General features: G+C 40.5%; 1 protein-coding gene across 12 annotated transcripts; it reads right to left on the bottom strand.

Moving 5' to 3' along the window:
- Nucleotides 1–1,326: 1,326 nt before the first annotated feature.
- Nucleotides 1,327–22,746, bottom strand: LOC133136741 (probable C-mannosyltransferase DPY19L4). Of its 12 annotated transcripts, none has more exons than XM_061254426.1 (21): nucleotides 22,685–22,746; nucleotides 21,510–21,576; nucleotides 21,229–21,390; nucleotides 19,767–19,904; nucleotides 19,312–19,436; nucleotides 18,889–18,979; nucleotides 18,586–18,707; nucleotides 17,946–18,091; nucleotides 17,751–17,874; nucleotides 13,561–13,695; nucleotides 11,098–11,229; nucleotides 10,884–10,985; nucleotides 10,108–10,181; nucleotides 9,423–9,581; nucleotides 6,815–6,934; nucleotides 6,288–6,408; nucleotides 5,904–5,960; nucleotides 5,539–5,621; nucleotides 5,004–5,136; nucleotides 4,296–4,454; nucleotides 1,327–2,962 (listed from the first exon to the last, which is right to left on the bottom strand). In XM_061254426.1, the coding sequence occupies exons 3-21, from the start codon at nucleotides 21,347–21,349 to the stop codon at nucleotides 2,798–2,800; spliced, it is 2,307 nt and encodes a 768-aa protein (XP_061110410.1). In that variant the 5' UTR covers nucleotides 21,350–21,390; nucleotides 21,510–21,576; nucleotides 22,685–22,746; the 3' UTR covers nucleotides 1,327–2,797. The 12 variants fall into 12 exon arrangements, 11 of the variants coding, with proteins under 11 accessions (XP_061110410.1, XP_061110409.1, XP_061110413.1 ...); XM_061254425.1 differs by lacking the exon at nucleotides 22,685–22,746 and adding an exon at nucleotides 22,174–22,486; XM_061254429.1 differs by lacking the exon at nucleotides 22,685–22,746 and adding an exon at nucleotides 22,174–22,486 and having other exon boundaries at nucleotides 21,229–21,354.
- Between the last annotated feature and the right edge of the window lie 880 nt (nucleotides 22,747–23,626).

Below are 23,626 nucleotides of genomic sequence, written 5' to 3'. Positions count from 1 at the left end.
CGTATCATACTTTAATTTCTTTCAAATATAATTTTAGCTGTGCTTAAACACGGGTGGATATGTGATATGCGTTATGAAAAACTAAAAATAAATACATCAGATTTTTCACAATGATAAAAACGTTAATAAATGTGTATAAAAAGTGCCAACATATTAAAGCCACAGGTGATTTTGCGTCGCAATCCAAAAACGACAGTGAAAAGTAATCTAAATCGAGACATCATCAACAGTCCAAGACTGACTAATCAGGAATGCGATGGCTCAAGCATTTGCATGAAAGGTACAAGCTCTAGCTCAACCGAGTAAGTTTTAACTCCACATAGCCTTTCTGTGAGGACTACTGGAACTGTCATACCTGTCAATCACAGCTTCTTATTTACCATTAATTATTGTATGCAGTCATGTGCATTTAGAATATTGTGAGCATTCAGATGAATATATTCTGTGCGTGTAAAACATTAAACTTCAACAGAAATGTTTAGGTTTTCATAAAGAATGGGGTAATAATATGAAATGGTCAATGACTGAACTAGTTGACTTGTTTAGGGAGGGTGGGTTTCAATCATCAGAGAATCCCTGCCTCATCGAACGAGAGGGACTAATTTGATCCAATGACTGCACAGTCACACATCAGGTGGCCTACTGCAGTGAAATTATTTAGCATCTCTCTGCAAATTTAAGGTTATGTTCCACCAAAAACGATGAATCAATTATCATGAGGTATGGACTTGAAAAGATAAATTCTGACAATATGTAAATTGAGAAATGAGAAATTCTGAATCAATTAAGTTACCATTATAATTATATGAGATCATAAATAAAATACATTTTTGAAGATTGATTTGAGCAATTTTTTATCACCAGTACCCAATAGTAATTTTTCTAGAAATTCCTGATTTATGAAGAAATATAATGAAATTTCAGGATCTCAAAATGAGATCTGTGATGCTGTACCCACCCCTAAAGTTTATAACAAGAAAACAATTACGGTAATGGTAATGGAGTCCTGTAATATCATCCAAAATCAGGTTTTGAGAAAATCTGACTTCAACGATAGAAATGGTAAATAATTATACTAATTTCACCATATCATTCAAAAGATGGTATTATCCTGAAAGTTTAATAGTTGAGGGATGATTTGCAGCAGTAAACAGAAAAAAGTAAATTAGACTGAAAATTAGATTTTTTCTGTGGAACAGAACCTTAATTGAGAACTCCAAACTTGTGAACAGTAGTGTTTACAACCTCAAAAAGGTACTAGAAACACATTTCAGAGTTCAATTATGCACCTAGTACACAGCTATAAGTTAAACCACAAAACCACCAAAAAATATAAAGCATTTAATTGCAGGTATAGGTCATGGACAGTTTCTTTGCTATCATCTGAAAATAAACTTAATGTTCATATTCCAACTTCAGCCTACAAAAATAGGCATTCACAAATGCAGACCTTTCAGGGTACAGTGACATGACAGATCGGCAACATACTAGGAAGGACACCAAGGCAAGCGAGACATAACAGAGAGACAATCCCATACAAGCTATCATTGTTTGAGCTCCATTTTACAGCAGCAAATGACCTTGTACTCGACATCATGCAAAACCTATTACAGTAACAATGTTTAAGGATGGCTGGGATTTGATAAAGGACCTCAGGTAGGCCAACAGTGGAGTCAAAGCCTTCAGTAAGGAAAAGCACATACACCTTTTTGAATAAATATAAATAAGGTGAAAGTGTAATACCCCTTGTATATAGTTCAATGGGTAGTCTCTGGGCCAGCCTTCACTACCCATCAGGCTTTGAGGTGAGCACCGCTTGCCCTCATTTGACATTTCGCCATTTGCATCACAGCAGATAGCCAGGTAGCACTGCAGTCTATTTGGCCATTTATATGAAGTATGGGTAATTTAATAAATAAACATGCACTGTATGTCTTAAGTAAGAAAATGTTATATTCCACAGCATTAACAGGCAGTTAGAAATGGAAATTCTGCTGAATTTGATGACTAAGGGGTAATGTACTGAACTGACCTAGGTTATGATGCGAGCATAGAGCACTCGCATCAGTGGCAGAATTACACTAACAATCCCTTATTTTCTTTCCCAACTTGAGTTTTTTCCCCCATTCTCTCCTTCCAGCACGGCAGAGTACTCTATTAACTGGGGAGATTGCACATAAGCATACTTTGCAGTCAGCCAACCACTTTTCACTCTGTAATCCCAAAGCCAAGCTTCACAGCTATTGAGCTGGAGGACTGCACAAATACTGCAGGTGCTAGATTGACCACATAGGTTGCTATTGAGTGGTAAGGCAGGATCACCTGTACACAGCACTGCAGGGGACTCTTATCTATGGTCACACACATGGTCATTGACATCACAGAAAACCCTAAACAAGGGTTTCTCTCTCTCTCACACACACACACACACACACACACAAGCCAGTACATATACCACGTTATACATACAAGTGATTACACACACAATTATTGCGAACGCCACATGAACAATGTACAGCAGAGCATGGATGAGTACATCCATCTGACTAACATCATTAACTAATGAAATCTGAAACCAACATTCTGGAATACTTACAAGCACACCAAATAGACTAAGCTATTCTGCCCATTTGTTAGAGCAAATTGTCCTGTAGAATGATTTGGGGGTTAGGGCTGATATTTCCCATTTTTCTTCCCTTCTGTTTACTATATAAAGCGTCTTTGTGACAGTCTGCTGTGAAAAGACCACAGCTGTCTCCATTCGCACAGAAACAGATAAGTTTGGTCTGCAGAGCTCTCAGTACTGGAAGGAGATGACAGAGTTGACTTTGTAGACATGGTATGAGCGGTTCCAGAAGACTCTGGTGAAGTAGTTGACGTAGGGGGAATAGTTCATCTTGATCTCGTGGCAGAATCGTCGGTACTTGGAAAAGGCATACATCTCTCCTTTCTCATACATTATCTGGGAGGGATTCAAAGCACAAACGCATGCACAGTCAGTACTATACACCGACGACCGAGATAAAGCTGGGATTAAGGGCCCCAACAGCTCTGCATATCTTATCATGGCTACTCTGGGGCTTGAACCACCAACCTTCCGGGTCCCAGTCATGTATTAGACTAGACTGAAGTGTATTCAACAGCATAATTTGATGTTCCCCAAAGGTGATATCTGTTCATTGATTTAAGGAGGGTAAAAAATCCACAAACCAGAACTGTATCAATGCACAATGTCTCTTTGCTGTATTTTGTTGCAGCCAGAAACCAATGATTCGGTCAATGTAACCTTTTTCAACCTTCACAATAAAAAGGTCACCTCTACCAAAAATGGTGATTTGTCATAATAAAAGATGACCAAAGAAGCCACACATTTGTTTATTCTTTAAATATTTTGGAAATATACACACACTGAACAATTCATTAGGTATTTATTAGACTTAAGCTACTGCTGTAGCCTATCCGCTTAGCGTTATGATGCGTTGTGTGTTCAGAGATGCTCTTCTGCTGCAGTAACACTGTTGCAATGTGTAGTTATTTGTATTACTGTCACCTTCCTGTCAGCTTTGACCAGTCTGGTCATTCTCCTCTGACCTCTCTCATTAACAACGCGTTTCTGTCTACAGAACTACTGCTGACTGGATTTTTGTTTTGTTTTTTGCACCATTCCATTGCAATCTCTAGAGACTAGTGCGCATGAAAATCCCAGGAGATCAGCAGTTTCAGAGATACTCAAATCTACCTGTCTGCCACCAACAATAATTCTGCGGTCAAAGTCAGCACCTGATCCGTACCTACATGTTTGTATTCATTGCACTGCTGCCACATAATTGGGTGATCAGATAATCACATGAATAAGTAGGTGTGGGTGTCTCGGTGGCGCAGCCTGTAGAGCACTGACCGTATGCTCATTGCGAGCCGCGACGTCGGCGGTTCGAATCCGACCGTCTGACATTTGTCTTTCCCTCTCTCTCGCTCGCCATTCTTCCTGTCTCTCTATACTATACTGTCCAATAAAGCTGGAAAAGGCCTAAAAAATATCTTTTAAAAAAAAGTAAGGTAATAAAGTCAAAAAGGTTCCTAATAAAGTGCTTGGTGAGTGTATATACAGCAATTGTGTGTCAAGGAAGGATCACTAGAAAGCAGCAGTAGATCAGGCGATGATTCTGCTTTGTGAAATAGGGCAAGAGGATGGATTCCCTGTTAACTCAAACTCTTTGAAACCTTCTCCTCTCCTAGCTCTCCAGCATCGTCCACAGCAGGAGTTCTGCATCAGCTGGTCTGGGTACGGTACTCACATGTCCATTAGAGATGTCTAACAGGTCTTTAATTCGACAGCCCTTTACAGGGCTCATTTCAGCGCAGAGTGTCTCTTCGATGATCACGTAGCTGGCCTTGTACGACGTCAGGATCTTGTAGATGTCCTCTGCAGGCCTCATTGCATAGACCTGGTAAATCTGGGTGCACGCATTTACACACATTTATGCAACATATCAGTTTTGCCAAAGCAGTGCTATTGTGAGGCCTGGGGAACTACACTGGGATTAAACCTTTGAGTCTGAAGAGAGCCATATGGCACTCTCGAGCTTACACCTTTTCAACCAATCAAAATAACTGCTGCAATATACATCTATACTATTGTTTTGAGCCCCTATTAAAACCTTAATAAATTATCAACTCTCAATTTTCTCAACCAAAGCCAAAACCCCTTGGGATTTTGGTGGAACCACTTCATATTGGGCTTGGGACTGAAAGGGTTCAAATGGATGAGAACCTATGGCAGGTATCATCAAATCTGGCCCTCAAATCCAAATCCAGCCCTGGTTTTCTTTTCTCCCGGATAATTAATTGAACAATTTGTGCTACTGATTGGCCAGACTGTCTTTGACTCCCAGGTAAAGGGAGTTCTTGGCCCTTGAGGACCCTGATGGCCTTGTGGCCTTCTTGGCCATATGCAGCAGAACTGCGTCTGACAGGTTAAAAAGGAGACAGCATGCCTGACTTACGTTCTCACTCCTCCTCAGCAGGTTGATGTCAGTGTAGAGGGGCAGGCTGGTCACAGTCCAGCCTGAACACAGCTTCACTGCCCCCATTAGCTGAGGGCTGCCTGCAAACACTGCTGTCACAGGAGCCTGCCTCCTCAGAGTGAGGGAGGGGGAAAGATGGAGAGAGAAAGAAAGCGAGAGAGAGAAGAGAAAGAGAGAGACAGAGAGAGAGGAGAACCAAAGAGAGACAAAGGTGCAATTCCATAATATACTGGAAGAAGATCCCCCCCCCGCTTTTAAACCACCATGTGTCTTTTGCATATATTGCCAATTTTATATCAGACCAGCTACAGTCGTCCCAAAGGCATACTGTTGAAATAAACATAAATACCATATTGTAGTATCTCATTTAAAAATGAATCTGCAAGTAATCAGAAAATGTATCCCATACACGATAGCCACAATAATTGGATTTTGATGACACTGAAAGAATGATGATGTGAAGGAATTTAAGTGCACTGCACTTGGCTGAGGAAAGGGTTGGAAATCTTCTTACTTGATCCAGTTCATCAGCTCTACTGTGTCTGGTTCATGGAACTCCTGTAGCTCAGTCAGTTCTGAGATCACACGTGGGAAGTACTGCAGGGGGAGGAAACATCAGGGCAAAGGTAAGCATCAGAGACACACTGCCTCCAATAGACAAATTGTCAGCCGGTGTATGAGAGCAGAGCAGGGGGAGAGTTCACAGCCCTGTTAAATGATCTTTTTCAGCAGATAGACTGTATAAAAAGAGCAGGAGTCAGATATATTCAAGCAAGAATAGAGCACATAACACAGTTAAATGATCTTTTTCATCAGATGTATCAGGAAGAAAGCGCAATGCAAAGTTACTTGAAATTAACAGTATAATGCATAACCCACCTCCCTCCACAAACTGAAACCAATGATTGTAGGAACCGCTGTACTCAAAATAAGAGCCTGTTGGATCAAGCAAAGAGGCAACAATCAGACAAGTGTAAATACCCGTGGTAATGACCACTTATCACCTTTAATGTTATGTAATGTCTTAGATTTTGTATTGAATGTATTGTTGTTAGTATTTTGACTTGTTTGGCTGTAAAACAAATTTCCCCCTGAGGGATAATCTAGTTTTCTACTACTATTATGAAATAATACATGCATAACTGTCTGGATTTTAGTGGGTGGCAGTATAGTATAATGTTTTGGGAAGTATGCTTGTAGCTCAATTCATGGATGTGTGGTTCAGTGCCTTTCTCATCTCAAGACCAGTAAGAAAGGTCTTACCAGGACCACAGGGTGGACAGACTTTAGCTTGAACCACTTGAATACGGTCATCCACAACTCTGGGGAGCACACGCCAAACGCCGTAAACATGCAAACATAGGGCGTCCACAAGTACTTCATCCTGCAGGGGAGAGAGAGGAGATTTAATCACATCGCAACAGATTCAAACTCATATACTGTATATGGGATATGTTTTAGTTCCTAACACTACAAAAGCTTAAATACGTGAAATATGCACAACAGGTGCATTATTTTATGATAATGAAAATAATATCTTTATTGCAGAGGAAGTGAAGTCAGCTCACAAGCTGGACAAATGTGACCTTTAATTATTCTCAGTGCCAAACTCTACTTGAATCATTATAGGGCAATGAGCATTAAACTGCTTGCTTGCTAAATGAGACAAAGACAGGGCTCCATTTGTGAATTTGAAAATGTTGTGTAGATCTATACTAATAAATAACTTAACTGTAAAAATGAATTGTAAAATGAAAAAGAGCTCTCCAGACAGACTTTACTTAACGTACCCCTCAAACACCATTGCTAGCATGCCAAAAAGCAATGTGTGAAACACATGGTAGATGACCTCTGGCTTCTCTCCTATTCGCCCATCTTCCAGCCTGAGGTTGGATTTCATTGGTTCTCCACTGTCCAATCGATTGCCAGAGACATAACCATTCACACCGCAGCACAGCCAATGCAAAACAAGAGTAACAACAGATTCAGAAATTGAGAGTCACAACAGAAAAACTACTAAATATTTGATTAATCTCAGATTGTCAGATTAATCTACAAGGCCCAAATCTACAAGGCCCAAATAGTATGCATTATATAATCAAATATAATGTAAGCTATCATAACATAACATAACATAACATAATGGTGAGAACAGGCCATTCAGCCCAGAAATGCACACTACATGTCCTGGCAAGCTATTCCACACAGTGACCACTCTGTGAAAAAAATACTTCCTAATATCTGTGTGGAATGTTTTTCTTTGCCAATTCCCATTTGTGCCCACTCGTTCTGCTAATGAAACTCACCCTAAATAATTGCCTTTTGTTCACTTTGTTAATCCCTTTAATTAATTTAAAAGCCTCAATCAAATCCCCCTAAATCTCCTTTTACTAAGCTTAAATAGATTAAGCATTTTCGGTCTATCCTCAGAACTTCAATCAGCCAATTGTGTGGCAGCAGTGCAATGCATACAATCATGTAGATACGAGTCAGGAGCTTCAGTTAATGTTCACATCAACCATCAGAATGGGGAAAAAATTTGATCTAAGTGACTTTGACTGTGGCGGCACGGATGGTGCAGTGGGTAGCACTGCCGCCTCACAGCAAGGAGGTCCTGGGTTCGAATCCCCGTCGGCCGGGGCCTTTGCATGTTCTCCCCGTGTCTGCGTGGGTTTCCTCCGGGTACTCCGGTTTCCTCCCACAGTCCAAAGACATGCACGTTAGGCTGATTGGAGAGTCTAAATTGCCCGTAGGTATGGGTGTGTGAGTGAATGGTGTGTGTGCCCTGCGATGGACTGGCGACCTGTCCAGGGTGTATTCCTGCCTTTCGCCCAATGTATGCTGGGATAGGCTCCAGCCCCCCTGCGACCCTGATCAGGATAAGCGGGTTCAGATAATGGATGGATGGATGGGACTTTGACTGTGGAATGATTGTTGGTGGCAGACAAATAGGTTTGAGTATCTCTGAAACTGCTGATCTCCTGTGATTTTAACACACACTAGTCTCTAGAATTTGCAAAGAAAATCCAAAAATCCAATGAGCAGCATTTCTGCAGACAAAAACACCTTGTTAATGAGAGAGAATGTCAAAGCTGACAGGAAGGTGACAGTAACGCAAATAACCACACATTACAACAGTGGTATGCAGAAGAGCATCTCTGAACACACAACGCATCATAACTCTAAGTGGATAGGCAACAGCAGTAGAAGTCTAAAAAATAAGTCTAATAAATACCTAATACGCTTGTTGAGTGTACATAATTCTTAAGCGTGGTCTAACAAGGGTATTGTATAAGGTGAGTATAACAATTATAATACATATTATAATTATAATACAATTATACTCAATAGTCTTGGCTATGTATCCTAGCATCCTGTTGTTTTTTTACTGCTATTGCACACTGACTAGAACCTGAAAGGTTTTGATCAACTATTACCCCTTACTACCTCTTAACACAACTTGAGCACTTTCCAATTTTGTACCACCTATAAAGTAATCCTGCCTTATGTAGAAATTTACATTTAGTTATATTGAATTTCATTTACCATGTTTCCACCCACTTCTGTTTAAATCTTCCTGAATTACATAAGTCAATTCCAAACTGTGAGCTAAACTTCCAAGTATTGTACCTTCTGCAAATTTAAATAAAGTACTTTCAATGTTTCTGTCAAGGTTACTTACATAAATGAGGAAAAGCAATGGCCCCAGCACGAACCCTGTGGTACTCCACTTCCCAAAATACCCTACTCAGATAAGGTTCCTTCTACTACTACTCTTTGTGTTCTATCCCGTAACCAGTTCCAAACCCACTTTGAAATGGCTCCTGTAATTCCTACCGTCCTCATTTTGATAATGAATATGTCATGCAGGACCTTATCAAATGCTTTTTGGAAATCTATATGTATAATTAGCCCTGTTAACATCAATACACTTGATAGCTTCCTCAAAGAATGCCAAAAGATTTGTCAGGCATGACCCACCCTTACAAAAACCATGTTAGCTATCCCTTAGAATGTTATCATTTTCAATAAATAATTCAAAATAAATTCCAGTATTTAACATGTGATGCAAGTTAGACTGACATGCCTGTAGTTTCCTGTATCAGTATGGTCCCCATTCTTATATATTGGGATCTAGTATTTCTCAGTATCTAAAAACTATCTAAAAATACTTGCCAGTGGTTTAAAAATGATCTCACTTAACTCTTTGAGTACCCTTGGCAATACGCCATCGGGGCCTGCTGCCTTATTTGTCTTTAGTTCATGCAATTTATCTAGTATCCACCATCAATATCAGCTAAGACATTCCGAGTATTGAATATGCTTTCTGGCCTATTAGTAACCTCCTCCCCGGTAAAACTCTAATGTAATGTAACTTGAGCTCTGCGTAGGGCTGACCTGAGCCTCCTGTAGATGGCCTGCAGTATGGACAGCAAGCACACCAGCAGCACCAGCAGATAGAAGGGGAGAACGGAGGCCTGCGTCAGGCGCAGGAAGAAGTCTTGGCTGGGGGACTGGAAGCCCTCCTGGCACAGCAACAGGTTTGGCACAAAGTCCCTGGGAAGGACAGCATTGCAATATGAGTTTCCCCTCAACACACAGCCCTGTTATTTCACAATTTCTGCTACAAACTGATGGAATTGTTATTTTATTTATTTATTTGACCTTTATGTATTGAGGTAAATCCCACTGAGATAGAGATCTCATTTTCAAAAGAGACCTGACTTACATGAAGTAGAATAAAAACATCCATGAAAAAATAATCTAAAAATGTATAGTAAAAGTACGATTTCAATAACAAATGACAATAAATAAATATAATATTGTAATATAATAAAACATAAAAGAAATTAAAACAAATGTACACCATTATTCGAGTAGGGATCTGGTTTAAAGGACTAGAGTTTGAGATCCCACCTCCAGATAAACTATTGGCTTAAACGGATTCTAAATAACATTGCCACAAATTTTCCACTACAACACAAGCACCTAACTTACAGATACACATTTTCAGAAGCATTCAGCATTCATATTATACAACTCAGGTTTCTGGCTGATCAAAGGAAAGTTCAAAGGCACTCACGTTGTTGTGTTTAGTCCAAATTTCACTTCAAGGAATTTTAACATGTGGTCGCTTTCATTGACAGGCATGATTCTCTGAAGACAAACGCAGATGCACAACAGGGAATAAAAATGCAAAATGTCATGGCATGTACATAATCAAAACAAAAACACAGTACTTTATCCAGTCATCCAAAATAATATTGCACTAAAGGGCTGCACAAAAAAATGCACTGGTAATCATGTCTGAATAATTCGACATTTCAGCAAAAGGACAAAAGCTATATGTGCATGTTCACAAATAGTAGAGGCTTTTTTAAGTCAGAGCCCATAAGAGCTACAAACTTCCACCTCCCGCTTACGACTACTGTCTGTTCTGGCTCCACGGTGGTGGGACGAACTCCCTGTGGAGGTCAGAATCTCTTGCCATCTTCAAGCACAGACTGAAGACGCACCTATTCAAGCTGCACCTCTCCCTGTCTTTACCTGTGATATTTACTTGTGTATTTACTTGTGATGATACCGTTGCTAGTTTTGTTTGGCTAGGTAAGCGGTTTGTTCATACATTTGCGTGTTGCGGTATTAGGGAGGAAAAAATAAAAAAAATAAAAAATCTGATGATCAAATAGGCCCTGGTCCTTAATCTTTGTTGTGCAGGTCGCAGTTGAAATTGTACTTCCCTCTAGGGTCTTTCACAGCACTTATCCCTGGTTATGGGTATGCATTTTACACTTTGTTGTACGTCGCTCTGGATAAGATCGTCTGCCAAATGGCATTAATGTAATGTAATGTAATTACCTTCACAACATAGCTGAAGGTCATCCCTATAGTAAAGACTAAGTAGAAATGCAGCAGGATCTTCATCAGCCTAGCCACCAGGGAACCCATCTTCAGGTTGTGCTGAAAGAAGGGGGGTGTACATTTTGGCTCATGAGGATATTCAAACTCTCAACTTGGCCTCAAAGTCTTGTTATTAGCAGTTCTCAGACTGTAGGAAGGGTGTTGGCTCTACCTGCAGGTACCTGGCGACTGTGGAGGCGGCAAGGAGGCTGAGAAGAGGGGAGCTGAGCAGGCTGGGGTTCTGGAACTGCAGCACATATGCCAGGACCACCGAGCACAGGTACACCTTGTGAATGTCTGCCATCTGGAGAGCACAGGAGGGGAGCAATTTTTCCAAGTAAGGGCCAATGGTTTCTGCAGTTAGAATATGTTCAGCTGAAATATGTTTAATGTATTCAATGTATTCCACTGTGATGATTCAATGAAATGCTAACAAAATGTTAATGTGGCAGAGTATGAAGTTTAACATGCAACAAATTTCTTCCACGGAAAAGTTTACCCAGGAGTCAATTTATCATATGATTTGTATGTTACTTTACAAGAGCTTAAAATAGGAGACAGCATTTCTGTTCAGAACTGTGCATTGCATATGCAAGATGCCATACAGAATAATGGCAACAGCTAAAGGAACTTAATGTAACATGGTAAATGGTAAATGGCTGGCATTTACAGTTAGGTCCGGAAATATTTGGACAGTGACACAATTTTCATAATTTTGGCCCTGTAATCTACCACAATGGATTTGAAATGAAATAATCGAGATGCAATTGAAGTAGACTTTCAGTTTTAATTTGAGGGCATTTACATCAAAATTGGAGGAAGGGTTTAGGAATTGCAGCAATTTTCATACATAGTCCCCTCATTTCAAAGGACCTAAAGTAATTGGACAATTGACTCAAAAGCTGTTTCATGAGCAGGTGTGGGCTATTCCTTTGTTATTTCATCATCAATTAAGCAGGTAAAAGGTCTGGAGTTGATTTCAGGTGTGGCATTTTCATTTGGAAGCTGTTGCTGTGAATCCACAACATGCGGTCAAAGGAGCTCTCAATGCAAGTGAAACAGGCCATCCTTAGGCTGTGAAAAAAGAAAAAATCCATCAGAGAGATAGCAGAAACATCAGGAGTGGCCAAATCAACAGTTTGGTACATTCTGAGAAAAAAGGAACGCACTGGTGAACTCGGCAACACAAAAAGGCCCGGACGTCCACGGAAGACAACAGCGGTTGATGATCGCAGGATCCTTTCCATGGTAAAGAAGAACCCTTTCACAACATCTAGTGAAGTGAAGAAGACTCTCCAGGAAGTAGGCGTATCATTATCCAAGTCTACCATAAAGAGAAGACTTCACGAGAGCAAATACAGAGGGTTCACCACAAGGTGCAAACCATTCATAAGCCACAAGAATAGAAAGGCCAGATTAGAGTTTGCCAGAACACATCTAAAAAAGCCAGCCCAGTTCTGGAACAGCATTCTTTGGACAGATGAAACTAAGATCAACCTGTACCAGAATGATGGGAAGAGAAAAGTATGGAGAAGGCTTGGAACGGCTCATGATCCGAAGCACGCCACATCATCTGTAAAACATGGTGGAGGCAGTGTGATGGCATGGGCATGCATGGCTTCCAATGGCACTGGGTCACTAGTGTTTATTGATGATATGACGGAAGCAGCCGCATGAATTCTGAAGTCTATAGGAACATTCTGTCTGCTCACATTCAGCCAAATTCAGCAAAGTTGATTGGACGGCGCTTCACAGTACAGATGGACAATGACCCAAAACATACTGCGAAAGCAACCCAGGAGTTTTTCAAGGTAAAGAAGTGGAATATTCTACAATGGCTGAGTCAATCACCTGATCTCAATCCGATTGAGCATGCATTCCACTTGCTTAAGACAAAACTTAAGGCAGAAAGACCTGCAAACAAACAACAACTGAAGACAGCTGCAGTCAAGGCCTGGCAAAGCATCACAAAGGAGGAAACCCAACGTTTGGTGATGTCCATGGGTTCCAGACTTCAGGCAGTCATCGCCTGCAAAGGATTCTCAACAAAGTAGTAAGAATGAACATTTTATTTATGATTATATTCATTTGTCCAATTACTTTAGGTCCCATGAAATGAGGGGACTATGTATGAAAATTGTTGCAATTCCTAAACCCTTCCTTCAATTTTGATGTAAATACCCTCAAATTAAAGCTGAAAGTCTGCACTTCAATTGCATCTCGATTATTTCATTTCAAATCCATTGTGGTAGCGTACAGGGCCAAAATTATGAAAATTGTGTCACTGTCCAAATATTTCCGGACCTAACTGTATATAGCACCATTATCCAAAGCACTGTAAAATTGATGCTTCTCATTCACCCATTCACACACCCACACACCAAAGACGATTGAGCCACAGCATGGGCGGGGGATCGATCCGGCTACCCTCCAACTGCCAGACAACTGCTCTTACTGCCTGAGCCAATGTCGCCCCCATACAATACAATATGAAGATGCATACAGAGTGTGTATTTATATATATATATATATATTATATATATTTATATATATTGCTTCTCTCTGCGCTCAACTGAATAAATAAAGGCTAAACAGAATAAAAAAATAAAGTTAAGGACAGCGAGCGATGCTGGACCTTGCGAGGCTGTACGAGGTCGAAGCAGTCTAGGAGGAAGAGGGCCAGGCCTTGGACAAAGAGCACATAATGACTGTACTCCCACATCAGGATGAAGGTGAAGGTGGAAGCTCCCATCAGGAGATAGCAGAACATCTGCAACATAAGGACACCTCAGCTATGTGCACAAATATACGTACATAAACCCATAGTGGCAGGACAGAAACCTGTGGAGAGTACAGAAACAAATCCGTAGACCCATCTGCATGGCCTGAAATTACTGGTACCATTGGTCATTATGGACAATGAACTTTTCGTAAACAGAAGGATATGAGTTCAAATCCTGGTTGAAGTACTGCTTATCGTACCATTGCACTGAAGACTCAACCCGATGGCAAATATACTGTAAAATCTGTTGCAGTAGCATCAATTTAAATAATTTCAGACTTTCGGGACGATAAATGAGTGCAGATACCACTGTCAGTGGCATTAGGATGGTTCAATTATGGAAATGTTGTCACTATGAAAGGGAAAGCATTATGGGAGACTGAGTTTTAGCCTCTCAAACAATTACTTTGTACACTGAAAACACTGAATACATTTTGGGTTGAGATATAAAGATGAGGAGCGGCACGGATGGTGCAGTGGGTAGCACTGCCGCCTCACAGCAAGGAGGTCCTGGGTTCGAATCCCCGTCGGCCGGGGCCTCTCTGTGCGGAGTTTGCATGTTCTCCCCGTGTCCCCCCGTGTCCCCGTGCGTGGGTTTCCTCCGGGTACTCCAGTTTCCTCCCACAGTCCAAAGACATGCACGTTAGGCTGATTGGAGAGTCTAAATTGCCCGTAGGTATGGGTGTGTGAGTGAATGGTGTGTGTGCCCTGCGATGGACTGGCGACCTGTCCAGGGTGTATTCCTGCCTTTCGCCCAATGTATGCTGGGATAGGCTCCAGCCCCCCTGCGACCCTGATCAGGATAAGCGGGTTCAGATAATGCATGGATGGATGGATATAAAGATGAACACGAGACAAGAGTTCAGAATTTCGGCTTTTATTTTCTGGTATTCACACCTAGATGTGTTAAACTACTTAGAACATAGCACCTTCAGACCACCCCATTTTTTAGGTGAGCAAAAGTATTTGAACAGTGAGTATTTAAGTATATTTGGTAGCATATCCCTTGCTTGCATTAACTGCATCAAGCCTGCGACCCATTGACATCACCAAACTGTTGCATTGTTCTTTTGTAATGCTTTTCCAGGCTTTTACTGCAGCCTCTTTCAGTTGTTTGTGAAATTCCCCCTTCAGGAGGTGAAATGTATGCTCAAAAGGTCTGGTAATTGACTTGGCCAGTCTAAAACCAGTCATCCTCCTTAATTTCATTCCGTTAATAAATACAATTGAAGATGATTTAAACCGTTGGACAAACTTACCACTATCTCTAATTGGCAGAATAGCAACTGTAAAAATGACCATACTACCAAAAATTAATTACCTCTTCAGAATGATTCCAACCCAGCCCAGCCACAAAATGGTTTAGTTCATTAAACACCATCACAACTAAATTCTATTGGAAAAATAAAATGGCCCGGATCAAACTTTCTACCTTACAGAAACTGAAAACTCAAGGAGGACTGGAAGCCCCAAACTTTTATCAATACTATTTGGCAAACCAGCTAAACGACATCACAAACTGGATTCATCCCAACCAACAGGACAACCCATGGATAGAAATAGAACAATCAGAATGTAAAGAAATTTCCATCTCCGATCTACCATTCCTCAGTGCCTCTATAAAACGCCACAACTGCTTCAAAAACACTGTCATTTCAACAACTCTGAATGCCTGGTGGAAAGTTAACAAAATCTTGAAATTCACAATGACCCCATGCAAATACACTCCAATATGGCACAATCCTGACTTCTTGATTAACAAAACACCACTCTCCTTCACCTCATGGAAACAAAAAGGTATCACACATCTTCAACACATCTTTCAGGATGGCACCTTCATCACCTTCCAGGATTTGGTCTATAAGTATAATATTGGGAAAGAGCAATACCTCCAGTACTTTCAATTAAAATCTGTTTTTAAATATAAAATTAAAATAATGCACAACTACCTACAACCACCAATGGATGAAATTAATAAAATAATCAACACCAAAAAAAAATTCACCAAATTATACAAACTAATATCAACCACAGACCTAACAATATCCCTCCCCATCCAAGCCTGGGAAAAAGACTTATCACTCAGCTACAATTCAAACGTCTGGACTCAAATCTGTAGAAACACCTTCATGATGATACTAACCTGCAACTAATACAATACAAGGTAATTCACAGAACTCATATCACCCACCAAAAGATGTTTAAAATGGGATTTGTGGACTCAGACACTTGCACTCACTGCTCTTTGAATACCCCAGATAATTACTTCCACTCTACCTGGCTCTGCCCGCCAACTCACCATTTCTGGAAACAAGTCACAGACCAAAGCATTCCACTCTGTCCATCCCTTCTCTATCTACTAGGAGACCTCTCAACAATCAACCCACCAAATCAAAATACCAAACCTTGCCCTAGCTATCGCCAAGAAAACCATCCTCTTAAACTGGAAAACAAGACACAAAATAAACATAATACAATGGTTTAATCTACTCAAAGAACACATATCCATGGAACTAATTTCACACCAGCGCCAAAGCTCACACGTGGCAAACATTTGGAGTCCTTTCATAAAATCATTCCATTTGCCTGTGGACTAACCCCTCAACCCCACCCTAACCAAAATATACTCACATACTCTAGAAACACTATCCATGCAATGCAATGCCATATCCTAATCCAACCCATCCATAATCATGCATATTTTCCTTTTACTGTTTTTTGTTTTGCTTTTTTATTTGTTAGTTTTATTTTTATTTTTTTTGTATACATATTTTTGTATTTAAGAATGTGTTATTCATATTCATCATGTTCTTTTTATTTTATTTCATTTTTTCCCCATCGTTACTTTTATTATTATTACTTTTTCTCCTCCTCTCCTTTTCCATACTATCCATTCAAGGCTCCAATCAACAACCACCCACTTGTCCACCTGTCTGTTTGTCTGTTCCTGTCTATCTGCCCGTTGGTCTGCGTGTTCATATGTGTACACAAGTCACTCTTTCCACACTTTATTATTCTTTTTATTATTATGGCGGGAATAAATAAAGAAATAAAAAAATAAAACCAGTCATTCATCCTGCTGCTACCATTACATAATTAATAAAGATCCTCCACCGTGCTTCACAGATGAGCTTGTATGTTTTGGATCATGAGCCAATCCCTACTTTCTCCACACTTTGGCCTTTCCGTAACTTTGGTAGAGGTTAATCATGGTCTCATCAGTCCATAAAACTTTATTCCAGAACTTTTGTGGCTCATCTCTGTGCAAATTGTAATCTCTGTAGTCTTCTTCAAACAGCTGACTGAGATACTGTATCTTTACCCCTGTTTGTGATGTCAGTGATTGATGTTTTGGAGTCTCAAGCCCTCACAATGTTTCTATCATCAACTGCTGTTGTTGTTTTACTTGGCCGACCTGTTCAATGTCTGTTGGGCAATAGCCCACCAGTTTCTTTCTTTTTAAGGACATTCTTTTCTCACAAAAAGAGCTCTTTGGTCTTCATGTTGGTTTATCTTTTCTAACACAATTGCAGTCTTCACGGGCAAAACCCAAGGCTAAAACCAAGGGTAGATATTCAGAACTATTTATTGTCCAACAGGACACATCGGGGCAACAGAAACACCTGTCAATCACATGTTCCAAAACTTTGGCTCACCTAATAATTGGGTGGTTTGATACAAAAGGTTATATGTTCTAAGTTGTTTAACAAATCTTGATAAAAATACCAGGAAATAAAAGCTGAAATTCATATCTCAAGTACATATTTTGACCTCAAACTCAATTGTCTTCAGTGTATACCAAATACTGTTCCAATACTTCTGGAAGTATGTATTTAAACAATGAAATGCATATGTTGAACCCAGACCTCAATGCTATGTAGTTTGCTTATATTTTGCTTTTGCCACTCTATTTAATAGGGAGCAGTATACTGGAAGTATAGTTCCCAAAACATTGGCTTTACCTCCCTATTACAATCTCCATCTAGGAATTGAACCACACTGTTTTATGCAGCAGGTTTCAATCGGTTACACTGAAACCTCACCTCTGTAGCAGAGCTGTTGCAGTTCCTGAGGAACCCGGTTAAGGCCACCACCTGGCAGGAGAAGTAAGGCAGAGCCCAGTTGTCCCTCAGAGGAATAGCGTAGTCCACTTTGGTCGTGTCTGGCCTGGGGGAACACAAAAAACAAATAAATAATTTGAATAAAAAGCTCTAGCTCACTAGGTTAATCTGGCTCACCTGTTGATGATGTACCACGCCACAGCCAGCATTCCCGCCACCCAGGTGCCACTCATCACCCAGCTGGACACAAAGAGCGCCGTCACGTACACAGCCTGCAGGCCGAACACCACACCAATGTAGAAGTAGACCGGCTCTATCACATCCTGCAAAATGGAGGGTCATATCAGTGTCATAGAGATGCAAACCAGGGACACATGCTGGGCAGTACTTTCATTCACCATAATAAGCGACGAGTTAAGAAATGGCTTTAATGAGGTTAAAAGCCATTTGTTACATATATAAAGTACAGATTTTCTGTTTGAGAAATAAGAGAAAATTCAAAACTAATGGTGTATCCTAATCCAAATGCCACATTACGAAATGCACTAATAATGTGTGATGTACAGATTTACCCCCAATCCCAGTGTTGACCTTTCATATTCGGAAAAGATAAGAAGAGGGGGAAAAGTGAGTAGGAAACGGAAACTGAAAGAATTTTTGTGCACAATAAAGCATGCTTTGACGCTTTTCTCCATAGACAGCACGAATGTCCCGATCCCATTGTGCAGGGACTTAAAACCACAGCAGCTTTATCATCTCTAGCCCATCATACATAGGTCCTGGTGTAGACCTCTGAAAATAAGAGGCGGTGACTGACCTGGCTCCCTGTAACTCTGTACAGGAAGCTGGTGACGAGCTCAGGGTACAAGAACAGCTGCTCCACAGCGTTGATGGTCTGAGAGGAGACGGTCCTGTTATCATGCATCAGCTCCTGCATCCCTAATACACAGCGCCATGTGCAGTAATCAAAACCAACCTCAGGTAAATGTAAATATAAATGGTCTAGGCACAAGCAAAGCCACATAGTGTCTGTTGTGTTTCTGGTCCCAGAACAGACTGAAATAACATGTTCTTCTTTCCCTCCTGTTGTATTTCATGAGAAAAGAAACTGCCGCGCTACCTCTCTCGAAGGACGGTACAGCCAGCATGTGCTTGTAGTAGTAGTAGTAGAGGCCACTGCCACCCAGAAAGGTGATTTCCCGTTCCAACTCCTGATGTAACACAAACAGATTAACTCAAAGTGGAACGAGCTGTGGGCCTACAGGACCAGGCTCGAGACAGACCAAGGCATCTCGCCTCAACCTCATCTCAAGACATTCTCTCTGACCACAGTGCCATCTATATATCTACAGTATATGACAAGTGTATTCCGGAATGTCACGATTATAAATAAAATGTAACTATGTAATGGGAGTGGCTTAAAGGGCCAAGAGACTGTCTATCTCTGTTCAGTACTCTGAGGTGTCAATAGAACAGGAGCCAGTGTGAGACTGAAATCTCACACATCCAATGTCCTGCCAAACCAGATTACCGAAATACTCACCTGTCTACTGGAGAACCAGAATTTCCTCTCATGGTAGGTGGAGAGGTACACAGCGTATATCATGCCACATGTCACTGCTGCTAGGCAGCCAAAAAACAGCTTCACCAACTGCTGGAACAGGAGGGCTGCAGAGACATTAGGACATATTGCACATAGGACTCTCATAACATAACATAGTGTACATCATTTAAATCTATCATGCAGATCAGTTGGAGAGAAGAATATTACATTTGGGATAAAGTTTTCACTGGTTTCTCTGCCCATAAAATATATGTGTGATAAACTGAGATAATTTATTAATGTCCTACAAAGATGGGAACACTATTTAAATCACTGAATCAGATGTGAATCAGTGATGTCAGAAAATGTAGTCATAAATACTTTATGACTGCTCTTTGAATGCACCCTTACAACCCCAAACAGCCCAATTAAAACCATGAAAGTTTTTAACTCACATTTATCAGATTTACGGGGTCTTTTGACTGAGGAGTGATTTGTGGAGTCTCCCATCTCCTTCTCCTTCTCCTTTGGGTCAGCTACAGTGTCTGAACCATCTTCTGCACACTCCTGTCCCTCAGTGCTGCCACCTCCTGCTAAGTGGACAGCCAATTTATTTAACCACTCACTTAATTCAGACAGCCAGTAGTATCCATAAACTTCCCAACATATTCACTGCTCAAGATAAAAATATTGGGGCAACATTGGCTCAAGCGGTAAGATTAGTCGTCTGGCAGTCGGAGGGTTGCCGGTTCAATCCCACCCTGGGTGTGTCGGAGTGTCCCTGGGCAAGACACCTAAACCCCAAATGCTCCTGACAAGCTGGTCGGTGCCTTGTGTGTCAGCCAGTTTGTGTATGAATGGGTAAATGAGAAGCATCAGTTGTACAGCGCTTTGGATAAAGGCGCTATATAAATGCAGTCATTTACCATTTTATAAAACAGCATTAAAGATGATTTGTCTTGATAAGAAACTAAAACTAAAACCTTAAAACTAAATCTCTCAGGATCATGTAATGACATTACTTAATCACATTATTCCTATAAAGCTTGTCACTGTTGTTTTAACTCCTCACTTGCCAGGGAAGAGCATACAGTGGTTCAAACCACAATTCCTTTATTAGCTGCTGCTCACTTTTGAATCTTTAAATGTATTCTAATCTTATCTGAGATAACTGTTTAGTCCCTACATGCTATGGTGGTGTGTGAGGTCACCCGCTTCTCCCAGTGGCCAGATTAATACAAAACATATAAGCAGAAAGGTTAGTTGGTGGGGGAAAAAGTGCATATACACAGACACACACACACACACACACACACACAGTGAACACTATATTAGCTATTTATTAAACTTTTTTTATTTTATTTTTTTTACTTCTCCTGCTGTAGCCCATCCACTCAAAGTTATGATGTGTTGTGTGTTCAGATATGCTCTTCTACATACCACTGTTGTAATGTGTGGTTATTTGCATTACTGTCACCTTCCTGTCAGCTTTGACCAGTCTGGCCATTCTCCTCTGACCTCTCATTAACAACGCGTTTCTGTCTACAGAACTACTGCTGACTGGATTTTTGTTTTGTTTTTTGCACCATTCTATTGCAATCTCTAGAGACTAGTGTGTGTTAAAATCACAGGAGAGCAGTTTCAGAGATACTCAAATCTACCAGTCTGCCACCAACAATCATTCCAATGTCAAAGTCACTTAGCATTTTTTCCCCATTCTGATGGTTGATGTGAACATTAACTGAAGCTCCTGACCCGTATCTACATGACTGTATGCATTGCACTTCTACCACACAATTGGCTGATTAGATAATAGCATAAATAAGTTGGTGTAATAAAGTTAAAATGTTCCTAATAAAGTGCTCTGTGAGTGTATAGCCGCCATACGATGTAGACAGTATTAGTGATAGTAATTACTTGTGTCTTCATGCTGAAGGGCTTGAGAAGCTGCAGCACACTTTTGGTCTTCCTGCTCCTTTGAAATATTCACCTCGGATTCTACGCATGTTTCTTCCTTTAGGTGTTTAAATTCTGTCATTTCCCCTGAAGATACAATATTTCTCTGAGATACAGCCACTTCTAAAAGATAAGACAGACAGTCAGTTTACTTTAAGCAGCCAATTTGAATTGAGTGGTAAAAGATCACCTCCTGCAGGAGGTTGGAAATGGGGTGGGGGTCAAAATGATTGGTCACAAACCTCAAATCCCAGTCACCTCAAATTTGTGTAAACATCTCATCGTGCCAATAAACCAGTCATAATCCAACTGACAAGAAAGAAAACATGAAACATGACCATGGCGTTCCTGTTAGCATCAACTGGTTCAACTTTTACGGTGTGTGCATTACATCAAAAACACTTAAGCCCAGTGACATGGTCTTCACAGCCAAAAGTTTAGAAATACATTGACTGAGAGCCATAACATTATTTTGCATGTCGGGGTGCTATAACTTAGTGTCACCTCAGCAATCTCATTAGCAACAAAAAGGTTCTTATTAATGCGGTGATAATTACATATGCTCGCAATTAGAAATGCTGTTGGACACATAACATATTTTAATCGTCACAGCGCAGCTACAAAGCTTTTAGTAAAACTCCGTCTAAACAGTGTGTTTTCAAGTTTACACATATGCATTATAAGGTAACTGTGGTCTTTTCGTAAAGGCATAAAATCATTGGTAACCAGCCAAGAAACACACCGTCATCACTGAGAGTGAATGAATACACATGCAACCACTTTTGCATAACGTTAAATCGTGCAAGAGGATAATGCGCAAGCTAGCTATATATACATACTAACAACAACAACAACAACAACAACAACAACAACAAGTGTACTGGGTCAGCAAACCAGTCCACTAACCCTGGGTTTTCCTTTGCGAGGTTCTTCAATAGCTGACGTTACTGACTTTATTTCCTTACCGGTATCTAAGAAATGCATGGCAGCTCCATGTGTGAGCGACACTTTAGCTATAATAAGCTACAATTCCGAAACAGAAGAGGACAGAAGAATATGGGAAGAAATCCTTCCTTATAGGCGTTTTAAATTGTACTTGAGAATCGCAGTTGAGACAACTTTCAATTCAACACAAATATTCTAAAAGGTAGTTAGCTAGTTACTCTAACCCTGGCAGTATATATGTAGAGACAGCGACGCCCGTAGAAACCAATGGAGAGAACATGAGAACCAGGAAGTATAATATTTTCGCTCAACAGAACATGCGCAGTTGTGCGTCTTTGGTCTCAAGCCTAATCACGTGTGCAATGAGGGACGCGCAGAACCGTTACCAAAGAGCTCACGCTGTGTCACAGAGCTAAGAAGAGAGGAAGAGGGCAAGGTATCAAGCAAGCACGTGAAGGGTCGCGGTATTCACCAATAAATGCAGAGCAATGGTGTGAGCAAGCGGCCAAAACCGGGCTTCTTTTTTGAAGCTCATTTCCTGGTGGTGCATTTCCTGGTCATGAGAGACTGTGCTCACTGGGGTTGGAAAAGGTCATTCTGACCCGTCAATGCGGGGAAATACAATAGCGGGGAAAATACTAACTCGAGTTAGTTTTTCCCCACAATAACATTTAGGAGTAATAGATTAATTTGCTTGTCTTATATATGTCCACGGCCAAATTTCCTAATTTATTGTGCCATTTAGGCACTGGACTAACTGTACTAACATTTAGTGGACCAATGAGAGAGAGTTAGCGTCACTTCCGGGTTATTAACGGTCCTATTAATTTCTGCTGTATATGGTGGATTCCGGTTCAGTTTTATCTGTGAAATCAACGAATGCTGACGTCCAATTTCGCAGTGCTAACATGTTATTCGTGTTAACTTAATTATGGCTTACAACTGTACTGATTATCCTTCTCTATGGGTTTTCGGTTGATTTATTTACTTTCTGTCCGAATAATTAGGTTGCAACACGCATACCACGATCAATCGTCAGTAGTTAACGTTAGCTAGCGCTTATTTTCTAGTTCAGTGTGATATCAACTTCATCTTATAAGCATTTGGCTTGTTAGCTAACACGGGCCGTGTATATGGTGTGTAATCTGGCATGTATTTAAACTTTAATGCAGAAATACTTATTAGTCACATAATTTAAGTAATCACAGTTTTGTAACGTTCTTTTCGTGAGAATTGAAATAGTAGGCGAGCGGCTTCCACTGGCTAAGTGTATTTTACGTATAGCTCGTGAATTAGATTGAGAAGTCAAGTGTTTCTAAACGAATAGGACATACCGAGGCTATATTCAGCTGAAACGTGCTAAATTGTGGATACATTTGTCTGTTTCAAAACGTCACTCAGTCCCATGTTGGAT

Source organism: Conger conger, chromosome 9 (assembly GCF_963514075.1).
Source record: "Conger conger chromosome 9, fConCon1.1, whole genome shotgun sequence".
NCBI lineage: Eukaryota > Metazoa > Chordata > Actinopteri > Anguilliformes > Congridae > Conger > Conger conger.
Note: the sequence above shows the minus strand (reverse complement) of the source record. Positions and strands in the feature narration are given on the sequence as shown.

Coding starts and splice junctions, on each gene's coding strand:
- LOC133136741 (XM_061254421.1), bottom strand. Junction 18,092..18,585: donor ACAGAGTTACAGGGAGCCAG/GTCAGTCACCGC, acceptor TCCATTTTGCAG/GATGTGATAGAGCCGGTCTA. Junction 11,230..13,560: donor ACCTCGTACAGCCTCGCAAG/GTCCAGCATCGC, acceptor TGTGCTCTCCAG/ATGGCAGACATTCACAAGGT.